This window comes from Sceloporus occidentalis, unplaced genomic scaffold, assembly GCF_023333645.1.
Source record: "Sceloporus occidentalis isolate IW3139 unplaced genomic scaffold, rSceOcc1.0.p SCAF_1, whole genome shotgun sequence".
Classification (NCBI taxonomy): Eukaryota; Metazoa; Chordata; class Lepidosauria; order Squamata; family Phrynosomatidae; genus Sceloporus; species Sceloporus occidentalis.
This window is the reverse complement of record NW_028316981.1, coordinates 181,414,109-181,441,811: the sequence shown is the minus strand read 5'-3', so window position 1 is coordinate 181,441,811 and position 27,703 is coordinate 181,414,109. Positions and strand designations below refer to the sequence as shown.

The following is a 27,703-nucleotide window of genomic DNA, read 5'->3' as shown; positions in this document are numbered from 1 at the left end:
TCCTTGGTTGTTTTCTTCTTGCAGAAGATGCTATGGGAGGAGAATGTCAGGGTGAGGTCAGTAGCAGGATGCATTAATTCCTCTTATCTAGACGTGCCAAGGTTGGGACAATGTCGCAGAGCCTCCTGGATAATGTTCTCCACCTCCACTGCCCCATAAATCCTGGAAGCAATGATCTTCAGTGAGTGTAGACAAATACATTGAGGCTGGATGCAATAGATTAACAGGATCCTCATGTGAAGAATTTTCAAGAAAGCATGTAGGGTTGTGTTTTTTTTCCAAGGACAAGGAAGTCCTTGACCAGCATTTATTTCCTGATGACCCACTAAATTTCCCTGTCATTTAGCAGGGGGTGGTTTGCAAATAGAAAGAATGCTGCATGATCTGATTAGACTTAAAATCAGTCAGATGGCTTGCTAATGTAGAGGATCATAATCAAAGTGGTATCCTGCAGTTTAAAACAATTTTTCTGTACCCAGACAAGCCTGTTTTATGCCAAGAGAATACTAACTGTATAAATAATACATAGTAGTTATTTGTATCATTCTTAACTATTCCTTATAGTCTTTATAAGTTACACTATTTTTGTGAGTCATGGGCAGGTGAAGGGAGCCAGATGGGTTACTAAAGGCTTAGTCTACCAAACTCATTTTTCCAGCTTTCTGGCTCCAGATTTAGCATGTTTATATCTTCACAGTCATCAGGACTAGAAACCTGTTCTTTAAAAAGGTACACTCCTAGCTGAATTTTGTTCCCAGTACGATTTCTGCACTTTCTCTGTTCTTCAGTGAAATCACAACACACACAAAATCCTGTTTGTTGCTGCTCTTGTGTGCCTTCAAATCATTTCCAACTTATTGCGACCTTTAAGGTAAACCTATCATGGTGTTTTCTTGGCAAGTTTCTTCAGAGGGGGCTTGCCATGGCCAACTGCCAAACGTAAGGTGCTATAGTTCACCTGTCTTCATTGGATGTTTTAAAAAAAGAAGCTAACAAGTTTCCCACCCTTACGGCTAAGGTGTTAAGCTGCAGAACCTGTAACAAATCAGGACAACTGGGCAGGATTCAACTGTGCATGGAATTGAGTCTTCAGTGATTTCCATAGCCCTAAACTTATTATATAAAAGTAAGGTTGCATTGCATTTTCCCTTTCCCTATATGAAAATGGACCTGCACTAGATATTCTCACATTGGCCCTCAATCATATCCCAAAAGAGTACGCCACTGAACATTTACCTTATTTCACTTCTTTATGCCCCTGGTTGCTGGGCACCAACTTCCTCATCTTCCTTTCCTCATTGTTCTGACCTTACTCATCCATATTGCCGTTGTGACAATTCACCTGATTTTGTTAATACCAATTCATGACATCATTCTCAGGTCAAATTTAGTATGATGACATGGCATTTCACAGCTACCAGGGGCTGAGATCAGGTTTGAAACAATGTTAGTGAATGTCAAAAGTGGCCAAACATGGAAACATCTCAAACTCAAATGACACCAACTGTGATGCCTGTGTTGACTGAAGATGATGGGAGCTGCAGTCCAAGGTGGGGAAAATTAAATTGCATAATCATTCTGGCTCAAAACTTGACTGAGTATCTTTACTTGCTCTGCTTTTTCCTGGCAGTATATTTGTATGTGACATTAAGTAGCCTGGGCACTGCAATTGCAGGATCAGTCCTCTACCCCTTGGTGGATTCTCTTCTATAGCAACTAAGCCCGAGGGAGCTTGCTGCTGGTACATTCTAGTCAACTCGTTAATTGTTAATATATTACTTAATTGGAATATAGAATCATAGAGTTGGAAGAGACCTCAAGGGCCTTCCAATTCAACCCCCTGCCATGCAGGAATACACAGTCAAAGCACCCCTGATAGATGGCTATCTAGCCTCTGTTTAAAGACCTCCAAAGAAGGAGACTCCAGCACACTCTGAGGGAGTGTGTTCCACTGTTAAACAGCTCTTACTGTCAGGAAATTTAAGTGGAATCTCTTTTCCTCTAGCTTTCATCCTTTGCTCTGTGTCCTATTCTCTGGAGCAACAGAAAACAAACTTGCTCCTTCCTCAATATGACATCCCTTCAAATACCGTATTTAAACAGGGCTATCATGTCACCTCTTAACCTTCTCTTCTCCAGGCTAAACATACCCAGCTCCCCAAGTGCCTCATAGGGCATAGTTTGGACAGTGTCATATGTTTCTAGGAATAGGTCATGGGATAGTCCTGGAAGATAACACATTGGATGCAAAGTGAGATTTCTCTGTATCATGGGCTGCAGCCAAGGAGAAAGCTTTCTTTCCTGGAGCAATTGATAGCATCAGCAAGAATTTGCTGGTGTTGGTGATGATAGTAGAAATGGGTATTGGGGATTAATGACATTATGAACTTTGTTGTTGGTTTACTAGCAGGTCCATCAATAGCGCCCAGTGCTGTATACCTTTTCCCCATGGAAACCATTAATAGCAATTAATTCAGGGATTAAATGTTACATTAATCACAGAGTGCTGTCAGGAAATCTGTTGAGGTAAGGAAAAACAGGATTATCTCAAACACTGGAGCCCCCTCCCAACATTTGCACACAGACACCCATCTCAACTTCCTCTGCGATCGCAGCTCTAAAAATATCCTAGAGAAGTTGTTGGGAAAGGGAGGAGGAGCTATTGGCTCATGTGCCAGCTCTCTTTTAGAGAGCAATAACTATGCATCGATCTCCTCATGTGCCTTAGCTGTGTCTGCTCAGTCCTGTGGCATTAAATGGGGACTAGAGCGTAGTCTGTTGTGGTGGAAGCAATGGTTTCTGTACTTGTGATGCAGAGTGACTTGAATCCACACCCAAATCCTTGGGATACTGGTGTCTCCCTATACCTGCAGGAGAGGAGGGTACATGAATCAGTAGGTAGGCCTCACTTTATGAGATTCCTCCATACAAAGAAGCAACCACCACCAAACTCTGTTCACAGAAAAACATGCTAATTCTCTATAAATCGTTTTTTACAAACTTGAGGGGCAAGCATTTAGACATGTGGGTGCCCATCTGGGGTGCAATGCTGTACAGCCCAGAGAAAGTTTAGACCCCCAATGAAAATGTCTATGTCTAAGCCCATGAAACCTAGACACTTAAAACATGGCATTAATACTAAAGGACCTTGCTGGTGTGTACCTTGCAGCTACTGTTTGTTGTTAGCACCGCTGGTCCTGGTCTCACATTCATATGTGGTAATGGGGAATACAATGGCTTGGATGAATCTAACTATATATCTGTATCCTTTAGGATTTTGCAGTTACTGTACTTGGTTCTTAAATTAAAAGTGTAGTCTGTAATATTGTCCTCATTCGCTATGGGGCAGACTTCTAGTACAGAAGAAGCCGCTGTCAGAAGTAGCATATTAATCTTCCCAGAGGGCCTGTAGTAGGCATGTCCCACAAGGGCCAAAACACCATAGGAAAAAATGATACACTTGATGTGACTTGTTTCCTGTAGAGAGCCTTGAGCATTTCAATAGGTTGAAAAATAGACACAAAAGGTGTTAAAGAGAAGGAGGAGAGCAAGTAGGGGGGAAGGCTGAAAGAACACTAGTGAACGTGGAGAAAAACTAGGAGGAAAAAGTGGACAGGTGGAGAAAAGACCAAAGAGCAGAGAGAAAGATTACCCAGATGTAGGGAGAGAAGGAGAAGACTATGGTACATGAAAAAGCACCAAGATGAGTAGGGCAGGTGGTGGGAAAACTACATGAGTTGGTAGATGTCTGAGGGGATCCAGTAGGTATTTCTAAGTTGTGCAAAACTCAGTACTTCTGCTTGGGTGTAATGCTACACATAACACACTCCTGTTTTCATACTACACATAATCCTCCACTTAGACAAGTGCTTTATGGTTCTACAATGGTTGAACTATGATAAAACAATCCTGTCATTTTATGAGATTACAGAGATTAGATGGGACAAGATTGGAAATATATTAAGAATTGGGCATAGCATCATTCCGACTGCTCAGTGAGCTCAAGCTGTATGTCAATTCACAACTAGTTTTAAGGGTCAGAGAAGGCCTCATGGCAATCTGTTCCTTTTGATAGAGCAGGACGCAGTTTCTTGGAAGGATACAGCCCATTCCCTGGTTTATTTTCCTCTTTTTTCCCCCTCAGTTGTTGTTGTGTGCCTTCAAGTTGTTTCTGATTTACAGCGACCCTAAGGTGAACCTATTATGGGGTTTTCTTGGCAAGATTTATTCAGAGGAGGTTTGCCATTGCCTTTCCCTGAGGCCGAGAGTGTGACTTGTCTGAGGTCACCCAGTGGATTTTATGGCCGAGCCAGGATTCGAACCCTCGTCTCCAGAGTCATAGTACAACACTCCAGCCACTAGCTACACTGGCTTTCCTCCTTCTCAATTAGGGCAGGAGGAAACAGCTGAACTTGCTGTTTGTCCATCCACTGGCTGCGGGTTAAGAATTGGGGAATAGCAGCAGGAAAAAGGGCAGCACCTAGAAGTAACTGAGTGGAGGAAACACCTTTTCAAATACCAAGTGTTCAAATATTATGAATTTCTGGGGAATTATGATGGATCTGGGGGCAGTTTTGTGACCCTGAGACCCTTTTGAGGCCACACAGTGCCAAAGGTGTCAAAACAAAAACATCCAGAAGTAATCAGAAATTCACTTCTGGTTTTCAAAGCCAGAAATTAAGGAGCCTCTTTCTCCTCCTTAATTTCAATAGATTTTAAAAATCTCATTAGTTACAACCTTGCCCATTGTTAAATCCTAGTAAAATTCCTTCCACTCAATAGAATATCCTTTTCAAGTTCTGCTTAATAAAGGGATAAGCAACAGAGCTGCATTAGTCAACTTCAGAAGTCCCTCTCTGCTGTTCTCTAATGGATACTGTTTTTATCTTTTAGAAGTGGCATTTCACTTTCTTACTCCCTATCTGAAATACTAACTGAATCAAGCATTCTTAGAGTCATTTTCTCCAGAGCCATTATGGAGCCGGCAAAGAAGTATAGAGTGCTATGACCACCCTTTGAGGGTTGTGCATGTCAAAAGGAAAGAGAGGGATGGGACTTAGACTTGCTGAAGCCCCCTTATTATTATAATCATTATCATTGCTGAGCTGAGGTTTTGGACTTGCATTCGAGCATAATGTATTAAACCACAGGTTTTTGGTACCTCTGGAAACAGCTGTGGATTTTTGAAGTGTTTATTTATACTACGTACTATTATTTACACTACTATTACCTCAAACTTTTTGAATCTGCATGAACCTTCTTCTCTTCCTAAATTTCCTAATTCATGGTCATCAATCATATATCTAAGTAACCACATCATATGATCTTGGGACGGTTAAGTGTCTGTAGTCATATAAAGACACACACACACACACCACACACATATACACACAAACACCTTTCCTTCCTCCTTCTCCTCCGCCTCCTCTCTCCTTTAAGATGATGCACGTCGGCTCTGCTGTGCTCTTTCTCTACTTGAAACCTTCCTTTAGTTAGTCAGTGCTTTGGCAGTCTATGTGTACATGTTCATCTGAAAGTAACTAGTTAAGGTTTGGTTATATAATTTGAATTCTGCCAGTTTGCCTTACTTTGCTGAAGCTAGGACACAAGAGATTCAGCACTCTTCCTTGCAAACTCTGCTGAAGGGAACTAACTATTAATTAAACCAGTCTTCATCTTTCCTAAAAGTGGCGTAACATACCAGGAATCTACCCCAGTACAACTCCCGTTGGTTGCAATGCTCATGTTTGTACTGGAACAAATCTTAAGCAAGGGCCAAACAATTAAGGTGGGCCTGGAGACCAGTTTTCTAATCCTGGGACCTTTAGGACTGTCAAAAGTTTTTTGTTTTTCCCCCCCAAAACCACACCAAACAAACAGACAAACAAAGCCGTCCCATAAATGGCTAGAAGTTTTTAGTTTTTGAAAAAATGTCAGACATTGTGTCAGACAGTGCAGGTGGCCCCTGCAGCAGGACTGGTCCCTAAGGTTCCCAGAAGAGGAGCCTCCCAATTCAGCCTTTAGTTTTTGGCCAGTACATTTGAAGAGGTTAAAGTCTGCAAAAACAGCCTTCTGGCGGGGGGCATGTGCTGCAGCCTTCCCCAGCCTCAGAGGAAAGCAATACCAAGTCTTCTCTAAATAAATCTTGCCAAGAAAAGTTTAAGATAGTATCATCATAAATCAGAGTAATATTGAAAGCTTGTTGTTGCTTTGTACCTTCAAGTCATTTCCAACTTAGGGAGACCTGGCCTAAGGTGAATCTATCATGGGGTTTTCTTGCTATGATTTGTTCAGAGGAGGTTTGCCATTGCCTTCCCCCAAGGCTGAAAGCATGTAACTTGCCCAAGATCACCAGTGGGCCGAGCTGGAAATTAAACCCTGGTCTCTGGAGTTGCAGTCCAACACTCAAAGCAGTACACCACACTGGCTCTCTTGAAGATTACCACAAATCACGGGGATGAGATAACTAACTCATCAGATGTTGGACTAGAACATTATCATCCTTCACCACTGGCTCTGAGGCCTATGGCTGATGGGGTTTGAGGTCCCACTACATCAGAAGGAACCCACATTTTCCTCTCTTGGTAGTTATTTGGAACTTATTTTAAACTGGCAATTGGGTATTGTTTCTATTCTGCATCTAGTGACCTCACTATATGTAGTTTTAGGAAGACTGATTTGTGCAAAGTTGTAATCTTGTAAACAGGAACATTGTGGGATGTGTGTGCGTAGAAAAGTGATGTTCCCTGAACCTCTGTTTCTTTTACCATGTGGTTCTTTGTAGTTGTAATGCTATCACAGACTGGCATGGAGAGGGAGGCACCAGGGCTCTTGCTCTAGCATTCCTAGTATAGCTTTCCTTGCTTAATGAGCCATACAATGACTGCTGGAAGTAGGAGTTCATTGGGCACCCAGAACTTAACACTTTGACAGGAGGCACATCATTGCCTAAACATGGCCGCACATGAGTAACTAGTTTGACCCAACTGCCTCACTTCTCTTTCTGTCACCCAAGACAGAAACAGACCGCTGCTGCCATTAAGTCTGGTGAGACTTGATTGTCTTGTGGCTTCCCACCCTCATAATCTTTTAGCACACTTGATATTTTAAAAAGTCTTCAATGTGTCTTGTTTCCATAACAACAGAGCTATGCTGCTACCAGGTGGATCATTCCCTAGAGGATGAGGAGGAGGAGTGTGTGAGAGGGAGTTAATTTGACCTTTTAGCACAATTGCAGGGAAGGCACAGAGCAGTGGAGCTAGGCGTACTGGCCGTCCCAAATACAACATATTGTCTGAGGTTTCTGTACTATTGATTCTAGTGGATCAGGCCCAATTGACCAGACGTCTTCCTTTTCCATGGCATATCCTACATGCAGCCTTCTATCCAAGATGAATTCCAGTATGTCCTCTGTTTTATGCATGACTAAGAAACCCATTGAGTAGCACTACTTTCTCTGTTTCCCTTTAAATGTGTTTACTTGGCGGCACTCACTACAAATAGAAGGGTACCATAGATCATTCTGAAGTTTTGTCTGAGTCCCAGCAGACAAAACTTAACCCCAAAGCTGCATTTGTTTCTCAGAGGGAAAAGGACAGCAAATGTGTTAGGCAATGGGCTGCTTGAGGACACAATGCAAATGTCAAAAGGGGTTTTTCCTTAATTTCAGCACAACGGACAAATTAAAGGAGTAATTTCAGTGTAGATTTCATCAAGGGTTTGTGGCTAGTGAAGTACAATTTTAAGACTTACTTAGAGTTCTATAAGTATATTGCAAGCCAACAAGGCATTTGTAATGAAAATAAATTCATCAGAAAAATATAATTGAGTACATAATATAATACAGTATATCTAATATAGCTGTAAATAAACCTTATGAAATGAATTTATATTTAGTGTTTTTTTTATTTTAGTTTGTAATGTTCTCCATTTGTCTTGAATGGCATACGTTTTTGTGGTGCATTGTCCTCTTTAGCAGTTATGACATCTGGTCACCCTGACTGCTGCCCCTGATGCACAGACTCCAGTACCCAGTGCTATTATTTTTTCATGTTACAGCCATCATGATGGGTTAAAGGTATCTCCCTATTTCCACTCCATCTTAACTTGCTAACTTAGAGCCCGTACAGACAGGCCAAAATAAAGCTGCTTTGGGTCACTTTGGAGGTATGCTGTTTAAATGATGCATGCGTCTTAAGAGGCCAGAAGTCGCGCCAAAGCCATGCTCCAGTCCTAAGAACTAGAGCGCAGCTTTGGCGCAGCTTCTGGCCTCTTAAGATGCATGTGTCATTTAAACACCATACCTCCAAAGTGACCTGAAGCAGCTTTATTTTGGCCTGTCTGTACAGGCTCTTTGTTGTGTAGCTTGTGTGTGTGAAGATTTATGATTGGGGCACCTCCCCAACATTTCTCAGATACTAGCCTTGCTTGGGATCATTTGGCCTCAAAGTCTGTCAGAATCTCCCACACTATTGCATCCTGCCTGTTACTCATGCCTTTAGCAAGGACCTCCAGTTTTGGTGTAACATACACACACTGACACTTTTGACACTGATTACGGGTTAGTTAGGCCTTGAGTCATCTGAAACTTCCACCTACCTCCCCTGTCTGCTATTTTCTATTCATTCAGTTCCCTCGTAGCTTTGTTTCCCCTCTTCCTACTTTTAGCCAGGTTGACCACTTTTATATACTTACATACACTGTGTGTATATGTAATTAAAGTAGGTAAGAAGAAGCACGAAGCAAAGCAAGAACAAGTAGCCATTTTAGCTGCTGCACCGAGGCTCTACCATTAGACAAAGGGCTGGAAAAGAGAGGCCAAAATAAAGCTGCTTCAGGTCACTTTGAAGGTATGCTGTTTAAATGATGCGTGTGTCCTAAGAGGCCGGAAACTGCGGCAAAGCCATGTTCCAATCCTAAGGACTAGAGAGCAGCTTTGGTGCAGCTTCTGGTCTCTTAAGATTCCCGTGTCGTTTAAACAGCATTACTCAAAAGTGACCTGAAGCAGCTTTATTTTGGCCTGTCTGTTCAGGCCCATCATGAGCAAGCCACCCCAAGTAGCAGATTTTGAAACGCCAGGCCTATCTGGTCAAATTTAATTCATGATTTTAAATCTGCGTATGATCTGTGTATTGTAATGATTTTATAGTGTTTTATTTTAACTATGGGTTTACGTTCATGCTCAAAATGGAGGACATTTTGAAATTCATCCTGGACAAAAGGTTGAAATGTAGGATATGTCCTGGAAAAGGAGGATATCTGGTCAACCTGTAAGCGAAAGGTGTGGCATTTGCTGTACTACCTCAAGGAATCTTTTGTCTTCAGCAGTCCTGTGTCATGTTCTGGACACTGTTAAAGATGGCATAATGAGATGTAAACAGATGAAACCTATGAAACATAGTCACCTTAGGAAATTTGGTTCAACCTTCTTGTGTAGGAGAACTTCCTAGCAGATTGTTTCGTAAATTAATTTAGTGAAGAGGAAGGGATTATTTAATTAAAGCTCTGGGCTTTGGCACCATATTATTCAAGGCATTTATCTACTACCTCTTGACCTACCAGGGCCCCAGAGGTGATTCATAATCAGTAAGAACACTTTTAAAACATTTAATGCATTACTAAAAACCAATTTGAAACATTTCAAACTCCTCTTAAAGAATAGGTCTAAAACTAGACGAACCATTTAAAAAAAACAGACAGAGCATTTTAGCCCTGCTTTTCCAGCAGTACTCACTGTAATTTTACCTCTACGCACTTAAAATATGATTCCTGACTCATAAGATTAGTCTCTTAGTTAAGGCTCTGCATCAACTCTCTTTGATCAGATAGCCCTACATCTTTTTTGCCTCTGCATCTCACACCATACTCAAATGAGTATAAAGATTATTTGGCTTTTGAGCGCTTGGATTGTATCTCCAGAGGGCTGTTTGTGTATGTGAATGTATTGCACATGGTAAAAGCTTAATCAATAAGAGGTAATTTAAACAAGACTACAGTTCCAGCACTGGGCAGCAAAGAGACGCTGGTGTTTCCACTCTGGGGCCTGCTTAATTAAATACTGAGTTCTGATTAATATATTTCAATCTATAATTTAATCTATATTGTCCATATTTGAATCTTTAACCACTTTTATGTTACACATAAACAATTATTATATATTTATTTAGTTGTTTGTTTATACATACATGCATGCATACATACATTACATAAGGGAAAGTCCATATATAATTCTCCCTGGGCAGGAAGCTTATACACATCAGGCTCAGTATGCTGAAACAGGGATTTCAGATCTACCAAAGGAGATAAGGATTATATAGTTTTTTGTGGGTTTTTGGGCTATGTGGCCATGTGGTCACAGATGCTGGCGAAACATCAGGGATAAACTCTTCTAGAACATGGCCACATAGCCCCAAAAACCCACAAAAAACTATGGGTGCCGGCCATGAAAGCCTTCAACTTCACAGAGGTAAGGATTCATTTAACAAGGCACCAAAGAGGCCAAGTGGCAAAGGCAGATCCCTCCAACCACAGATTGACTGTTTAGGGCTGGAGCCCTATTCACAAGGAGGCAACCTAGGCTGCTTCTGCACTACAGAAATAATCCAGTTTGACACCACTTTCCTGCCATGGCTCCATTCTATGGGATCCTGGAAATTGTAGTTTGTTGTGGCACCAAAGCCCTTTGACAGAGAAGACTAAATGTCTCTCAAAACTACAGTTCCCAGAATTGGATTATTTCTGCAGTCTGAACGCAGCCCCACTCACCTTTAACATGCCCACCCAAAATCAAGCAAACAGCAATTGATCAACTCCATTCAGTCTGCATAGAGAGACCATGGTCCAAGTGTGGCACCTGTCACCAATTATCTCAGCACGTTGGCCTTTTCTTTAACGATCTATAAAAGTTGTTGGGTTGTGTGTTTTGCTTTTTTCTGGCTTGTCGTCCTGTTCTATATCTGGGCCTGTGCTTGTCAGGGAGACAAGGTTTTCTGACGCTTCCTGCTGGTGCCTCACGAAAGCAGGAAACATTGAGTGGGCTTTGATCCCGCTGTCTCCTCAGGGATGGAAGAGAATATATGTCTGGCTGCACTGACAAATCAGGGGGATCAAACGGGCAGCTTGAAAAGGGGCCTACTCCTGCCTACCTTATTTTGATCGCAAAGGAGCTGGAAGTTTTTGATTTAAGCAAAACAGTTAGTTCTAATAAAGATTGTAGTACCTAGCTTGGATCGACAGCGTCTTGTTCAAACCAGCTCACTGGGGGATTCTCCTGCTGGGTCACAAATTGGGCCATCACATCTGATAACATGTGTGCACATGCACATGCACACAGCCAAGCCCGCCCCCCAAAATAGTGATTTCCATGCATCCAGGTATCTCTAGGCTTATGGCACTATGCTAGCAAGGCCTGACAGAGTTTCGAGGAGGGAGTACAACATGATAAAATACAAGAGTGCACACATTTTTACAGTAATATGTGATTAAAGGGATGGGGTGTGGAATGTATTTATTGCCTCTGCTGCAACAATTTGTAGTTGTAGGCTCCTTAGGTAAGTGAGTTATTGTGGGTTACTTGGTTAAATGCTATATAAAAGGTAAAGGTAAAGGTATTCCCCTTTGACAAGGTTGTCAAGATGTGTCCAACTGTAGAGGGCAGTGTTCTCCTTTACTAAGGAAAAGAGCCAGCGTTGTCAAAGACGACTCTGTGATCATGTGGCCAGCACGACTGCACAGAATGTTCTTACCTTCCCACTGAAGTGCTACCTATTTAACTGCTTGCACTTTTACATGCTTTCGGACTTCTAGGTTGGCAGAAACTGGGATTAGTGACAGGAGCTCACTCCATCATGTAACACTTGGGTGTCGAACTGCTGATCTGCCCATCTTGCAATTGTCAGAGACAGCATCTTAACTGCTGAGCAATCATATGCACAAAAATAAATAGTTTTTGTTGTTAACTGCCCTTGAGTCAGCTCATGGTGACCCTGTGGATGAGATGTCTCCAAGCCCTTCTGTCCTCATCTGCTCTGATCAGATCTTGCAGACTCAGGCCCATGGCCTCTCTGATTGAATCTAACCATATGGCATGCAGCCTTTCTTTCTACTTCTTTTTAACTTTCCTAGCATCATTGTCCTTTCTAATGAGTCCTGCATTCTCATGATGTGGCCCAGTATGACAGCCCCAGTTTTGTCATCTTGGCTTCCAGGGTGCTTTCTGGCTTGATCTGTTCCAGGACCCATTTGTTTTTCTTTTGGCTGTCCACGGGATCCTCAGCACTCTTCTCCAGCCCCATACCTCAAATGAATTAATTTTCTTTCTGACTGCTTTCTTCACTGTCCAGCTCTCACATCTCACATGATGGGGAATACAGTGGCTCAGTTGTATAATACAGCCTGAATACCCTAAAGCAGCGAGGTCCAAACTCTGGTCTTCTTGGTGTTTTGGACTTCAGCTCCCAGAAGCCTCAGCCACCTTGGCCAATGGTCTGGGATGCTGGGGTCCAAGACACCTGGAAGGCCAGAGTTTGGACATCACTGCCCTAAAGGCACCAGATCCTGTGTGATCATGGAAGTTTATCAAGTGAGGCCTGGTTAGTACTTGGAAAGGAGACCACCAAGGAATACTAGATGCTGTACGCTACATTTCAAAGGAAGACAAGGACCAACCACTTCTGAGTATTTCTCACCTAAGAAAAACCTGTAAAGTTCATGGGATTGTCATAGGTCAGCAAGAAGCCACATACTACCACTGATTAGAAAGACATGTAATAAACAAGGACTTGTGTTGAAACAATTCTACTGTTGGGATGGAGGAATCTGTGGCCTTCTAGTTTTTCCCCATCATCCCCAGCCAGCATGCCCCTGGTTAAAAGATGGCAAGGAGTGCAGTATGACCTCTGAAAAGTCACAAGTGCCTCCTCATTGTACTAAAGTCAAGTGACTATGGAGTCAGGTAGCTCAGTAGCCCAAATACTGAAACCTAATCCCGCTGCGTTAATGATTCTCTGTTCCTATTTATTGGCTGGAACGGAAGGCATAAATCAGCTCTTCCCTGGCAGGGAAAAATACAGTAATAATAAATCTCAAAATCCGCCTGAAGTGTCTGCTTCATTGTGCCAGCAGCTTGCCATCAACAACAAAAGATCTGTCCTTGTGAATGGACACTTAAAATGACTTCACACATGATGGCCACAGTCCAGGAAGGGTGAACTGTGAGAGGAATGCTGCAAAATTATATTGCATATTTCTGAGGGAGTTGCTCCCATGGACTCTGTTGTGAGGCATACCTCTCAGTAAACACTTAACAGGCTCAGCAGGCAGATCCTAGAGGAAAGTGATGGGGCTGAAATGACTTTAGGAGCAGCCTCCAATTGCTCAATTTCCAACTGAAATTAGGAAACAAGGCAATTCAATGTTGAATCGCTTCAGGATATGCAAAGGGATCTTACAGCACCTTTGAGACTAACTGAAAGATAAGTTGGTACTGTGAGTTTTTGTAGACTTGAGCCCACTTCCTCAGATGCATTTGGAGTGGAAAGCTCAGGGACAGATCTATACAGCAGTCTGTGTGGGAGAATGTCCATAGGAGTGGAAAATATTGTGGGTGTGGAGATGAAGTGACATGTTCAGTTTTAATACGATTAATGCAGGACAAGGCAAGAGCCAAGGTTAGTAGATGGCCATATGAATGAGTACTGGGATGTAGACAGGGTGACCAGAGGTCCTCCTTTTCCAGGACATGCCCTACACTTCAGCCTTCTGTCCAGAAGGAATTCCAAAATGTCCTCCATTTTGAACATGACTAAGGAGCATGAATTTATATATCTGTGAGTGTTTTGAGTTTTTCTTTTGTCACGTCCTGCTACATTTTTCTTGAATGTCCTCCATTTTGAACATGACCAAGAAGCATAAATTTACATTGATATGAGTGTTTCGAGCTTTGCCTTGGTCATGTCCTCCTATGTGTTTTTCTTGAAGGCCCTACATTTTAAGTGTCTTTTCCTCTTGTATGGTTAAGACATTTGGTCATCCTGTTGGTTGGTATACTCCAGCATGCATATTCCTATATAATATATTAGTATATACAGTCGTCCCTCTGGATTAGCTGGCTTCCAGTTCGTCGATTTGAATTGCTGTGTACAGGAAGCCAGGAGGGACAAAATGGGATGCATGCCCATGGTGTGTGCACCTGGGCATTAAAAGTAATGGGGCTTCAATATTTGTATTTTTTCTGATTCGTGGGATGGTCCAGAATGGATCCCCAGTGAATCGGAAGGGATGACTGTATGTGTGTGTGTGCTATAATATGTATGTATGTATGTATATGTATATGTACAGTGGATCCTTGTTATACGCTGGGGTTTGGTTCCAAGATCCCCCGTGTATAACAAAATCCATGTATGCTCAAGTCCCATTAAATATAATGACATAGCAAAATGGTGTCCCTTATAAAAAATGGAACATCAAGGTAAATTTATACTTTTTTGGAACATTTTCAAACCGTGTATGCTTGAATCCGTGTATAAAAAATCCGTGTATAAGAAGGACTGACTGTATATATATATTCATAAATATTATATTGAGATAATATGTATGTATGTATGTATATTTATAAATATTATAAGTATATATATATATATATATATATATATAATATTCATATAATATGTATATATGTATATATTCATAAATGATTTGGAAGAAAATGCTAACTCTGAGAAGAAGAAGAAGCAGGGAAAATCCAATATTAAGAAACTTAATAGTAAGACTTTATACAAATCTAAGACAGTATTGATTTAAATTTTAAAAGATTTAAGAGATCCTGGCTAGCCAAGAAGTTTCATTGTTTCTCCCTCTTGCTTCTGTGGTTTCTTTTTGTTTATATATACACAGACGTATATACACACACACACACACACACACATACACATACACGGATAGATGCCTCTGTGTTTTGTCTATCGTTGATGCTATGACATGATATTGACATACATATAGGATTGTATGTAATGGTTTGAATGTAATTTTCAAGTTTAATTTGTTTAATTTTTTTCTAAAAAATTATATATATATATATATATATATATATATAATTTTTAGAAAAAAATTAAACAAATTAAATTTGAAAATTACATTCAATATTATATACTCCAGTATATATACACACACACACTCCAGTATGTATATATGTGTGTGTGTGTATGTATTGGTACATACTGTATATATTCCAGGAGGACTAAGGGGTTCAGTTTCTCACAGTGTGGCACTTGAGCAAAGTTTGGCTGTGTGTGAGTGTGAGAGTGTAACTAACCCGTGTCTGAGTGAACAGCAGAACAGGAGGTGCACATTTCCCGCCCATTTTGGTGCCCTCATGCTCTTTGGAAGGAAGCATGCAGCTGCTTTAGCAAGTAATGAAGTCAGGAGTAATGAAGCCAGGTAAGTTTATTGCTGCCCATTCCTTCCCTGAAGGACACATGAGGAGCGGCCCTTCTTTCCCCTCAGCCCCTTTTTATTCCTCTCAGCAGCACCAGAGGCAGGGTGACCAGGCGTCCTCCTTTTCCAGGACGTGACCAATACAACATTTCAGCCTTCTGTCCAGGAGGAATGTCACCATGCCCCCCCCCCCCCCCTTTGGAGCATGAATGTTCATTTCTGGGAGTGTTTTGAGCTTTTCATTTGGTCATGTCCTACTACATTTTTTCCCCTTGTCCAACATTTTGTGGTGCCTTTTGTGCTCCCCTGAAGGGAGGAGAGGACAAAAAGAGGAGGAGGGAGCCGCCTCTGCCACACAGAGACACCCCCCCCCCCATTTTGTGTGTGGAAGGAGCAGGGGTGGCTAGTGGTTTGAGTCTTGGACTATGACTCTGGAGACCAGGGTTCAAATCCCCACTTATCCATGCAAACCCACTGGGTGACCGTGGGCAAGTCGTACTCTCTTGGCCTCAGAAGAAGGCCATGGCCAACCTCCCCTGAAGAAAACTGGCCAAGAAAACCCCATGATAGTGTCGCTGTAGGTTGGAAATGACTTGAAGGCACACCACACACACACACACACACACACACACACACACACACACACACACAGAGCAGGCCTCAGCCCCACTTGCCTAACTTTGCCACCATTTCACCTTTACTCCTGAGCCTCAGCCCACTCACCCCATCTCTCACAGCATTTTAAAGGGACACAGCCTGTTTCTGACCAAAGACAGATGTTTGGGGAGCAGTGGGGCCATCCCTCTTAGGGGCTCACCTCATGTAGGCCGCACCCCCGCCACCCCCTTGAGAATGCCTTTTTTGGGATGGGGGTTCTTAGGACCATAGACTTGGAAGAGACCTCAAGGGCCATCCAGTCAGTCCAACCCCATTCTGCCATGCAGGAAGATATAGTCAAGGCACCCCTGACAGATGGCCATCCAGCCTCTCTTTAAAGACCTCCAAGGGCTTTACCACCATCCCAGAAGTCACTGTGTGGCAATGTACCACTATCACAAAAGACATTGTGTGCCAATGTGCCACCATCTTAGAAACCACTGTGTGCACCATCCCAGAAGTCACTGTGTGCCAATATGCCACTACCACATAAGTCACTATGTGCCAATAAGTGTACGCCACCATCCCAGAGGTCACTCTGTGCCAGCATGTCACTATCACATAAGACTTTTGCCACCACTCTGGAGTCACTGTGTGCAACCACCCCAGAAGTCACTGTATGCTAATGTGTGCCACTACCACAGAATATATTGTGTGCCAATGTGCCCCCACCATCACTGTATGCCACCATCCCAGAAGTTACTGTGTGCCAGTATGCCAACACCCCAGAGGTCACTGTGTGCCACCAACACAAAAGTCACAGTGTGCCAATGTGCCACTACACCAGAAGACATTGTATGCCAATGTGCCACCATTTCAGAAATCACCCTGTGCCACTACCCCAGAAGTCACAGTGTGCTACTCAGAGTGCCACCCCCCAGGAGTCTCCCACTGGGGGATGGCTCCCTTCCCAAACTTGATCCAACCCCCCCCCCCAACCTTCCCCAACGTGGCTGCGTCCTGCGCTGCTCCTGGCGTCCCTGTGTGGCGGCGTCCCCCACCCTTCCCCTTCCCCTTCCCCTTCCTCCTCCTCCTCCTCCTCCTCTTCCCCTTCCTCCTCCTGCTCCTCCCGCTGGGCTGAGGCTCGCCCGGGGCTGGCAGTGCGCAGTGCCTCTGCAGCAGCGAAGGCAAGAAGAGGGGGAGAAGAAGAAGAAGAAGAAGAAGCCAGCCTTGGCAGCCGGAGGGAGAACCCCGAGACTCTCCCTACCCTCACCATCATCATCATCATCATCATCATCATCATCATCACCATCCTCCTCCTCCTCCTTATTCCTGGTATTGCAGGGGCTGCTCCTCCTCCTCTTCCTCCTGCGGGACCCAGGGATGCCTCTGCTGCAGCCCCCCGGCGAGTAGCGGAGCTTTGGGGGGCTCTCGGGGGGTCGGCCTTGGAACTGCCGCAATCGGGAGCCGGAGGCGTCGGGGGCCGGGCGCCCCTCCAAGCGCCCGCGCCCCGCTCTTCCTCTCCCTCTCCATGGACGGAGGGGCTCCCGGAGGAGGAGGAGGAGGAGGAGGAGGAGGAGGGGGTCCCCCCGGGGCCACCGAGAGCCCCAACCGGGCGGTGGAGTACCTGCTGGAGCTCAACAACATCATCGAGAGCCAGCAGAAGCTCCTGGAGACCCAGCGCCGGAGGATCGAGGAGCTGGAGGGCCAGCTGGAGCAGCTCAGCCAAGAGAACCGGGATCTGAGGGACGGGGACCGGGATCGCCACCGGGAACAGTACCACCACCATCACCACCACCACCATCAGCAGCAGCAGCAGCAGCAGCACAAGGAGAGGGAGAGCCACTACCAGAACCGCCCCGAGTACCCAGGTCGGGATCATGGGCAGCCTCCGCCGGCTCCTCCGCAATACCAGAACCGGGAGAAGGGAGAGTTGCAGCAGCAGCAGCAGCAGCAGCAGCAGCCCCACTATGGGGCCCGGGATGGGCAGCAGCAGCAGCAGTACCAGCAGCAGCACCACCACCAGAACCGGGAGGGCCACTACAGGGAGCCCTGCCAGCTCCACCGGGACCGGGCCCCGCAGTGCCACCCGACCCGGGAGAAGGACCACCAGCAGCAGCAGCAGCAGCAGCAGCAGCCTCCTCCTCCGCCTCCGCCTCCACCGCCTGCTCAACATGAGTACCCCCGTGCCCCCCGGGAAAGGGAGAGGGAGAGAGGCCAGCTGAGCCGGGGGGCTTCCCGCAGCTCCAGCCCCGGAGCCGGAGGAGGAGGGGGGCACAGCACCAGCGCCAGCACCAGCCCCGCCACCACGCTCCAGAGAAAGTAAGCACCAGCCCCTACACCAGCCCCCTCCTTCCCAGTTCAGAACCAGTTGTCCATTTAGACCAGATGCCCAAGACCCTCCCTTGGGGTGGATGCCAGTCACTAGGCAGCCAAGAGAGCCCTCCTGGCCAGCCTGGCATCCTTAGGGCCCAAAAGAGACCTCTTTCACTCTCCCGGAGAAAAACTTTTTTGGGGTGGTGTGGGATGTGTAGTGTGGTGATCTGGAGCATCAAGTGGGGCCCACTTGCCACCCTGGCATCTTTGTTGCCCCAGGACTGAAAGGGCACCTCCCTCATTCCCCCCAAGAAAGCCTTTTGGGGGGTTATGGGATGTGTAGTATGGTGATTTTAGGCATCAAGTGTGGCCTTGCCCATTAATTGGCCTGGTCTATAGGGCAACAGAGCATTGACTGGTAGAGCAGGTCTGGCAGTGTCTTCGTATCCTTGTCAGTCCCACTCACTAACCTTCCTTGCCAGCTCTCTCCCCTGGACCCTGACAGAGACCCCAACCGCAGGCTGCTACTTGGCCTTCCCTAGTACATGCTGCAAGCCCTTCTAAGCCATCCACACTGAGAGTAAGGAGCTCAGTCTGGGGCCTGCAGACTAGTCAGCCACACATTCACCCCAGTCCAGTAGGGCCCTCCTTCCCAGTTAAGGGGCCAGACCATTTAGACGAGAAGTCCAAGACCCTCCTTGCGGGTTGAGGCAATATTTGTGGGGTGCCAGGTAATGAGCAGTCAAGAGAGTCCTCCTTGCCACCCTGGCATCCTTGTTGCCCCAGGACCAAAAGGACACCTCTCTTATTCTCCTGAGAAAGATTTTTTTGGGGTGTGGGATGCGTAGTGGGGTGCTTTGAGACATCAGGTGTGGCCCTGCCCAGGGTGCCTTGCCAGCCTGGGATCCTTGCCCTAGGACCAAAAAGACACCTCCCTCATTTCCCCTGAGAAAGCCTTTTTGGGGTGGGGGTGGGGGGGCATAAAATCATATAGCTGGAAGAGACCCCCAAAGGCTATCCAGTCCAACCCCATTCTGCCATGCAGGAACTCACAATCAATGCATTCCTGACAGATAGTCATCCAGCCTCTGCTTAAAACCCCCAAAGATGGAGACTCCACCATTCTCTGAGGGCTTCACTGTCAGGATGTGTGGCGTGATGCTTTGGGGCATCAAGTGTGGCCCTGCTTGTTTCCTCTCATCTGCCTGGTCTATAGGGTGGCTATTTCCAGGTGAGAAGAAACGCAGAGCAGGTCTGGCAGTATCTTCTTCTGCCCTCGATGTTGTCTGAAAATGACCTCACTTCTGCGGGATGTGTCCAAATTCTGTACAGGATGCCTCCCCCCCCCCATGTAGTCTGAAAAAGATCCCACTTTTGCAGGATTTTCCTAATTTAAATCCCATTTCTGCACAGGATAAACTCTGTGTAATAAACTCCCTTGTTACTCCCCCTTCACTAACCTTTCTTGCCAGCTGGACCCTGCCAGAGACCCCTACTGCCTCCCCTACTACATGCTGCTGCATGGCTTTCCTTACTGCATGCTGCAAGCCCTTCTTAAGCCATCCACACTGCTGGCCCTTGGATTCATTCATTTGAACCGTTCCCTTTGGCCTTTTCAAACTTCAGTCTTACTTTCCATCATCTTTGCCCCTTCCTTCCTCTTTCTCCCCCCTTGTTCTAAAATATATCCCTCTGTAAAGAAACACCATTTGGTACCAAAACCTATATTTCTCTCACTTGTCACCCTGTATATCCCTTACTGCAGGGAGAGTGAGAAAGAGGGAGGTCTTCTTACTGCAACGCATCACTAGGAAATGCTCTTTCTTGCCAATCTTGCCTCTTTCTCCTTATAATGCCCCATAGCTCTTTAGACACCCTAACCCCCATTTCTTTTTCATTGCCTAGTTAGAAAGTAAATTAATATCTTTTTAAAAAAAGCAACCACAAGTCCGGATTCTTCCATATTAGCGTTCTTGAATGATTGCTTATGCATAGTTCAGGACTTAACCTTTGCAAACATCCACTGAGGGCTAAAGTCATCAACTGAGGGCTAAGTGGATTTGTGGAACTTGCTGCGACAACCTTCCCTTGACTGAAATCGCACCTTAGTTATAAATAAAGAATAAATAAAACTTTTATTTATATCCCGCTCTTCTACCATAAGGCAATCAGAGCAGCTTTACAGTATAAAAACATCCGATATACAACACAATATATCATACCCCCACCCTTAAAAAAGAATTAAACATATTACTATTATCCTGTTCCAGCCCTTGTTCTGTGTAAGAAAAACACAGGAACACAGTAGACTAAAGATGGGAGAAGATCCTCCTGCTATTCCAAATAGGACACCTCATTGACACATTCCTATGTATGGCTGTTTTGTAGGGGTACTTTTTGCTTCTGCAGAATAGCCAAGTGTGTGAGTGTGTGTGTGTGTGTGTGCACTTCCACATGCACATGCACACATAATGTATGCATGTGTGCACTTATACATCGGGGTGGGGATAATGTGGTGCCCTCCAGATGCTGGAGTACAATGTCCAGCGTTCCTCACCATAGGCTGTGCTATCTAGGACTATTAGGACCTGTAAAAACTGCTGGAGAGTGGAATAGACTGCCTCAGAGGAGAGTGGGCTCTCCTTTGAAGGTCTTTAAACAGAGGTTGGATGGGTGTTGTTGTTGGGTATTCCAGTGTGGCAGAGGGCTAAACTAGGTGACCCTTGTGGACCCTTTCAGCTCTAAGATTCTGTGAGCATCTGGAGCACCGCAGGATTCCAGCTCCTGATACACACATACGACTTCTGTCCTCCCAGTCATAGTCCAGCATACTTTCCTGGAATAGGTGGCAGGAGGGAGGCATCCTTTCTACTGCTAACCCTCCACCCATAAGCTTGGCTGAACTATGACTTTGGGATAGGAGGGAAGTTGCTACTGAGTGCACCATTTGCTGTGATGAGAGAGAGAGAGAGGCAGAAGCTGCTAAACTATGTGCATGTGTAGGTGTGAAATGATGTTGCATGGGCTCCTTAGCATTATGTACTGATTGCTGAGAATAGAGTATGGCAGGTGGGATGAAAAGAGCTGGCCCCTGACTTTTGGTGTGAGTAGGCACTGAATTTTTCATGGGCTTTAGGGAAAGGAGCAGGATCTAGCCACTTTCCTCAACTTGATGCCCTCTGGTGGGCTATAGTGCCCACTCTCTCCAATTGCCATCGACCTCACTGGCTGGAGATGATGATCATGGGAGTCATAGTCCAGTGTCTCTGGATGGCACCAGTTTGTGGAAAGCTGAGTGGCTGAACCAGGGCCTCTGGATGCTAGAGCCAGCTCTACCAGAGGAATTGGGTTCCCGTGTGTTGTCTCTTGGCTACCATTGTCTTTCAATCGCGAGATATTCCTTCCCAAAGGCCACATGGCAGCTATGACACATTTAACCCCTGAGACTCACATACCTTAACTCTATAATGCCAACCACTTTGTAGAGGAGGTAGGTCACTTATCATAATCCTGTTTTGAAAATGTGCCAGTGGGGGTACATATCAGAGGCAAAATCTGAACTCAGGTTTGTTCCTCTCCCTGACATATTTACATAAGTGTCATTTTGAGCTGTCTTATTTCTTTTTAGCAGCAGACCCTCCGTACTCCTTGCTGCTTCCATTCCCCTGTCCGTTTGCTTGGGTCTTTCTTTCCTCAGCTAGTGTGACTTTCTGGCAGAGGTGAGGATTGTAAAGGCCTCCAGCTATTGTTGGACTGCAGCTCCCAGCATTACTCACCACTGGGTCTCCTGTCTAGGGCTACTTGGAGTTGCAGTTCAACAATGTCTGGGGGGCTACCTGATAGCCACCTCTGCTTTAGGGGATCAGAGTGCATTTGAACCAAAACCTTACACTTGGCCAGTTGACCTCTAGTACAAGGCCCAATTGGAGTCTCTGCAGGAGGCTGGGAGTCAGTCAGTCCTGAAAGCTTTGGGAAAAGCTTCGGAAAGCTTGGCAGCAGGGGAGGCTGTGTGTGGGGTGGGAACTGACGAATCCAGCCGCGTGTTCTTTCTCCCTCTCTCTCTTTCTTTCCCTCTCTCCTCCCTCATCGCCGCCTCCTTCCTCTGGTTAGAAATTAGCAAAGTGGTTTGATGCTGCAAATGACTTAAAACCAGCACAAATGTGTCTTGCCATTCCCGCCTACACCCCTACCAGCACCAGGGAGGCGTTTTTTTAGAGCTTGGAGTGGCAATGCAGGGGGGAAGGGGGACTGATTCTCCCTTCCCTGCTGGCAGAAAAGTCAGAAGTGGCTAGAAGCATCCCCAGATAATAGACACTACTCCCTCTTCTGCTGCCCTGAAAGGTGTCGCATAATGGCTAAGGATATGAACTGTATGCATCAAACCCCTGCCCAAATTGTTTCTGAGCCATAGATGCATTCAGTAATCTCAAACTGTCATCTCTCTATCCTCCATCCAACATGTGGGGATAATAAGACAGGCCTACCTCACAAGAGTGTTGTTAAGGGTCCATAATAAAAGAACGTGTTTAAATGCTTTGATAACTCTAAAGGCAGTATCTGGATTAAGCATTATCCAATTCCAGTTCCTTCCCTGGAGTGAGAAGGAGAATGAAGGTATACTCTGATCTGTCATTTCTAGACATGGTGTGTGTGTATTTTTAATACTCCAGCAGCTTCTGCAGGAGATAAGAAGGTAATTTCTCTTCTATTGGTCCAATGTGGTATGTTGCTCATGATTAAGAACGTGGCTGTTGAAGTCTTTTCTGGAATTTATTCCATTCCATTCAGGAAGCACCTTTGCACCAGACTCAAGGTTGGAGGCTTGTATATGGGAACCTGGGCACTCTCTATTTGTGGTTAAAGTATGTGCTGATACTTGCTTAGCAGGTGCTTGAAAGGAGCCAGAAGTCAGATCCCAATCTTAATTCCTCCCTTGTACTGTGGACTGCAGGCATGCGAATGAGTGAGAGCAAGAAGGAAGCAATAGCTAAGAATACTTACTGATGGTGTGCATGGCTCATCAGATATTTCTGAGGAGTGCTGAAGACTGTGTTCACATTATGTAATCTTGGTGAGTTGCAGAACTGCTGGCACCCAGAGTCAATGTTGTGAGAGGGAGTGAGGCATGTGGTTAGAGATTTTCTGGGAGACTCCAGCCAGATCTCAAGCAAGCAGCCTACGGATCTGTTTAGCGCTGCAGCTGTGTGTTGATCTGCATCAGCCTATCAGGCTGGTTTTGCTCTGCAGACCCTCCAGCTAACTTCTCATCACAGAAAGGGTCCCTATGTATCTAGTCAAAAAGGGAGGTATTTTCAACAAGCTGTTCCATTTCTTTTTCTTTTTCCCCTCCTAGGAGACATTAAGGATGCAGGCAAACTTATTTTTCAGTGATATTAAAATTAGATTTCTGGCAACATCTTCCAGACAGCATCTTGGCTCACGCTGTACCTTACAACTACGTTGTCACATGGATACCATTTCTGTAAAACTAGTGTTGAAGGCATTATCAGCCAGGCATATTTTAGTCCAGACTCAGGGTTAGTCTGACTGAATCTGGCTGCAGCCACACTGCAGAAATAATCCAGGTTGACACCACTTTAACTGCCATGGTGCAATGCTATGGACTTCTAGAAATTATAGTTTTGTGAGGCATTTAGTCTTCTCTGTCAGAAAGCTCTTGTGCCACAACATACTACAGTTCCCAAAATTCCATAGCATTGGGCCATAGAACTTAAAGTGGTGACAACCTGGATTATTTCTGCTGTGCAATCTTTGTCCAGGTTGTCTCCTGGTGGCTTAAAAGGTTAGTTTTTAAAGATGAACAAATGTAACAAATATAATGACATGCTGAAGGTGTCCATAACTGAGCAGTGGGTGGGATGATGCTTTGGGTCCCATAGTGTTGTCCTATCCACTTCTCAGTTGCGGAGGTTTTAAGTGTGTCATTATGAACATACATCTGAAAAATAACTAAAGTTGTCACTTTAGTGGCCGAATGAGATGTTGTACAAAAAGTGTGATAGCTGCTTAAAGGGGCGGTCAAATGTTCAGTTCCTCCTGCAGCCCTCTTCTATATAATCTAGTACCATGTATCCATTATCCTGAATCTATCTCTGCCTTTCCCTGTGCCATCAGTGGCAAAGAATGGCACGCAGTGGGGGTGGCACTGGTGGCCCATGTTGAAGCCATTGAGCCTCACTCCTTCTTAGACCATAGACCCCACCACTGAAGGTAGAGTGCAGTTAGAAATAAGAAAACTGTGCGCACAGGGTACAGCTACCAAATATGGCAGAGGACGAGAAATTGAGGTGTTGTGGTATCCACATATTTTAAGGAGGGCAGACCTGTGTCCCTCTTAGGATTGTTGGACTATGGACCTTATCACATGCAGCTTTTAAACTATAATTTTAGTAAGAGAATAGTGTCTTTATCAACATCTATCAGTCAGCATCACCTCTAGCCCTTTGCTGCTGTGCTTCCGAAGCAAAAACCTTTCAGTAAGTGGCCAATCACATTGCTACCCCATTACTCCACAGGTATGATAGTGACAGTCTGTGGCAGTCCTGATATTTGGCAGTCACATCTGTGGTATTAGTTTCCTGCTTTCCCCCTCTTTATTCCCTAGGCAGCCTGTTCCCCCCCCCCCCCATATTTTTCACTTTCTTTCTTTCTTTCTTTCTTTCTTTCTTTCTTTCTAAATTGCATCCCATAACTTTGGAATTGTGATACAAATACATTTTTAAAATGGAAGGCATTCTGGGTAGAGCATAGGGCAAGAAAGCAGGATTAATGGGGAGAGTGGAATATAGATGATACAAAAAGCCTCCCTTGTGCTATTTAAGAGAGGTGTGATGATAAAAGCTCCAACCTCAGTATGTCTCCATTCTCTTTAAATAATGCGATTGCATTATTGGGGAGGGATAGTGGTTTTTAGAATTTTAACTATATCCTCTTTTATTGTTGTAATCCGCTTGGATTCCAAGTGATTAAACGGATTATTATTATTATTATTATTATTACTATTACTATTACTATTATTGCAGCAAGACCAAGGCAAGACCGAGGCTTGTGTGATAAAGCCCTACATTCCCTATCATTTCAACCAGCATAGCTAATGGTGGGGTATATGGTTGAAGATACAGCCCAGTAACATGCGTAGGGTCACATGCTACCCACCCCCTATTTTATTGTAAGAACTAGTTTGACCATAGGGGGCCAAGCTGAGATCACATCCTAAAAACCTGCTGCAACATTAGAGAGGAATCCATAGCACATTCCTAGTCTTTGCAGGGATTTAAGCATATCACAAGCAGTGTGAGAGGCAGGAGCTGTGTGCTTTTTCTGGAATGGTATGCACAGTACTGCTTCAATGCTGCTGCTCCAGGCATTTTGTGTGTTCTGCCTGGCTGTCTGCCGCCAGTTAAATGCATTTATGTACACCCCAGTTTACAACAACAATACCTAGGCCTAGCACCCACCAGGTGTCTGTGAGAGCTAGGCAAAAGCTTCAGCACCCTTTGCCAAGCCACAACAGAATGGTAGCTGTTTTCCTTCCTCTTGCTTTCCCCCTGTCCATATAAAAAGCTAACTGCCAGTTCATTATCTCGGTTTGCTGAGGCAGAAGTAGATTACTCCTCAGTTTCCACAGGTGTATCCACACTGCAGAATTAAAGCAGTTTGACACTTGACATTTGTAGTTTCGTGACACACCAGAGCTCTGACAGACCAGGCTGAATACTTCACCGAACTACAAATCCCAAGATTCTGTGGCATAGAGTCATGGCAATTAAAGTGGTGTCAAGCTGCAGTGTGGGTGTGGCTACATCCTACATCATAGTACTGCTGGATTTTTACACTTTATGGTCTCAGTTAGTTAGTTATGTGGGTGAAGGCCCTAGCTAAACACAGAACAAGAGGCCTGTTTGCACATATATGGATGACTGCAGTATGAAATGCATGCATGAATGAGCCATCACAGATCTAACCCACTGAAAGAACCATGCTATCACCTGTGACATGGTTCTTGTCCCTGGAGCCACTTCACTCATTCAGAGATGAGTCAGTGACTGTGTTGAGTAATCAAGCGATAGACATATTTGTGTGAACCTGCTTTTGTGCTGGTAGGAGCTTAATGGAGGTCTAAGAACAGTGGTCCTTGGCTCTTGGGGAACGGTCATGCTATCAGTCACTGTGGAGTAGAGGTGAGATAGCCATGGGATAGCCATGCGTTCCCCATAGCCTACAACCCTGACTGCCACTTCTCTCTCTCTCTCTCTCTCTCTCTTTGTCTGTCTCTCTCCCCCCCCCTCTCTCTGTCTTTCTCTCATAAACACTCACACACTACAAACAAAACCACACAGCTGCATATCAAGGACTCCACTGGCACATTAGTGTCGGGTTGTAGTGTGGGTCATCCATTTCACCCTGTGTTACAGCTCTCTGCATGAACGCAGCCTTGAACACTCTGGGGAGCTGGCTCAGCAGCTGTTTCCCCAGCTGTCTCTCCAGCAAGGAGATGCTCCTTGCATCTTGATAAAACAAGGTATCGCTTTACAATACATGCCCAGCTTTTCCCAGTCTTGCTGGAGGTGGTGCCTGTCTTCCTACCTACATACTTTCCTGGAAATAAATCCTGCCTAGTGAACTCACTGGGATTTATGCCTGAGTAAGTCAGCATACATTGGCTTTCAGCCCAAACAGGGCATGTTTATTGTGATGCAAGTTCTACTGAGGTCAGTAGGAATTATACCCAGGTAAACATCCAGCCTTTACAATACTAGCTTCCTTCCCAGGGCCTTAAAAAGAAAAGGCAGCAGCTCTACATTTGAGCATGTATGTCAGCCTTGCTCCAGAATATGGTTACATCTAAGCTCTGAGAAATAAATTTATATAGCCTCCTAGGAGCCCAGAATCTGTTTATTTAAAGGGCTGGAAACTTTTACCCATTAACCTGACAGTATGTCCCACTGAATAGAGTGGGGTAGGAATATATATCTAGATTTGAATCCTTGAGCTATATATTAACTTTATTTTTAATGTGCCTGTGTGACCTCCTGACTTGAGTATGACCAGAAGTTTATATTCTTGCTTGCGTGTTGCAAGGAAATTTCTGTCAAGCCCAGTAGGATTAAAGTGCCCATTGTAATCTAAGGGCCGGAACAGATAGGCCAAAATAAAGCTGCTTCAGGTCACTTTGAAGGTATGCTGTTTAAATGCTGCATGAGTCCTAAGAGGCCAGAAGTCACGCCAAAGCCATGCTCGCAGCTTCTGGCCTCTTAAGATAAGTGTGTCATGCCAGACAAACCTGATCTCTTTTTTTTGATAAAATTACCAGCTTGTTAGATGAAGGGAATGCTGT

The 27,703-nt window shown here is 44.9% G+C and overlaps 1 protein-coding gene across 1 annotated transcript in view; it reads left to right on the top strand.

Annotated features, from left to right (window-relative positions):
* Positions 1 to 17,469: 17,469 nt before the first annotated feature.
* Positions 17,470 to 27,703, top strand: part of LOC149322945 (IQ motif and SEC7 domain-containing protein 2-like) — a 235,636-nt gene continuing 225,402 nt past the window's right edge. The window contains exon 1 of the mRNA XM_089485195.1: positions 17,470 to 18,351. Coding sequence (XP_089341321.1) covers positions 17,561 to 18,351 — 791 coding nt within the window. The 5' untranslated portion in view covers positions 17,470 to 17,560. The remainder of the gene's footprint in view (positions 18,352 to 27,703) is intronic.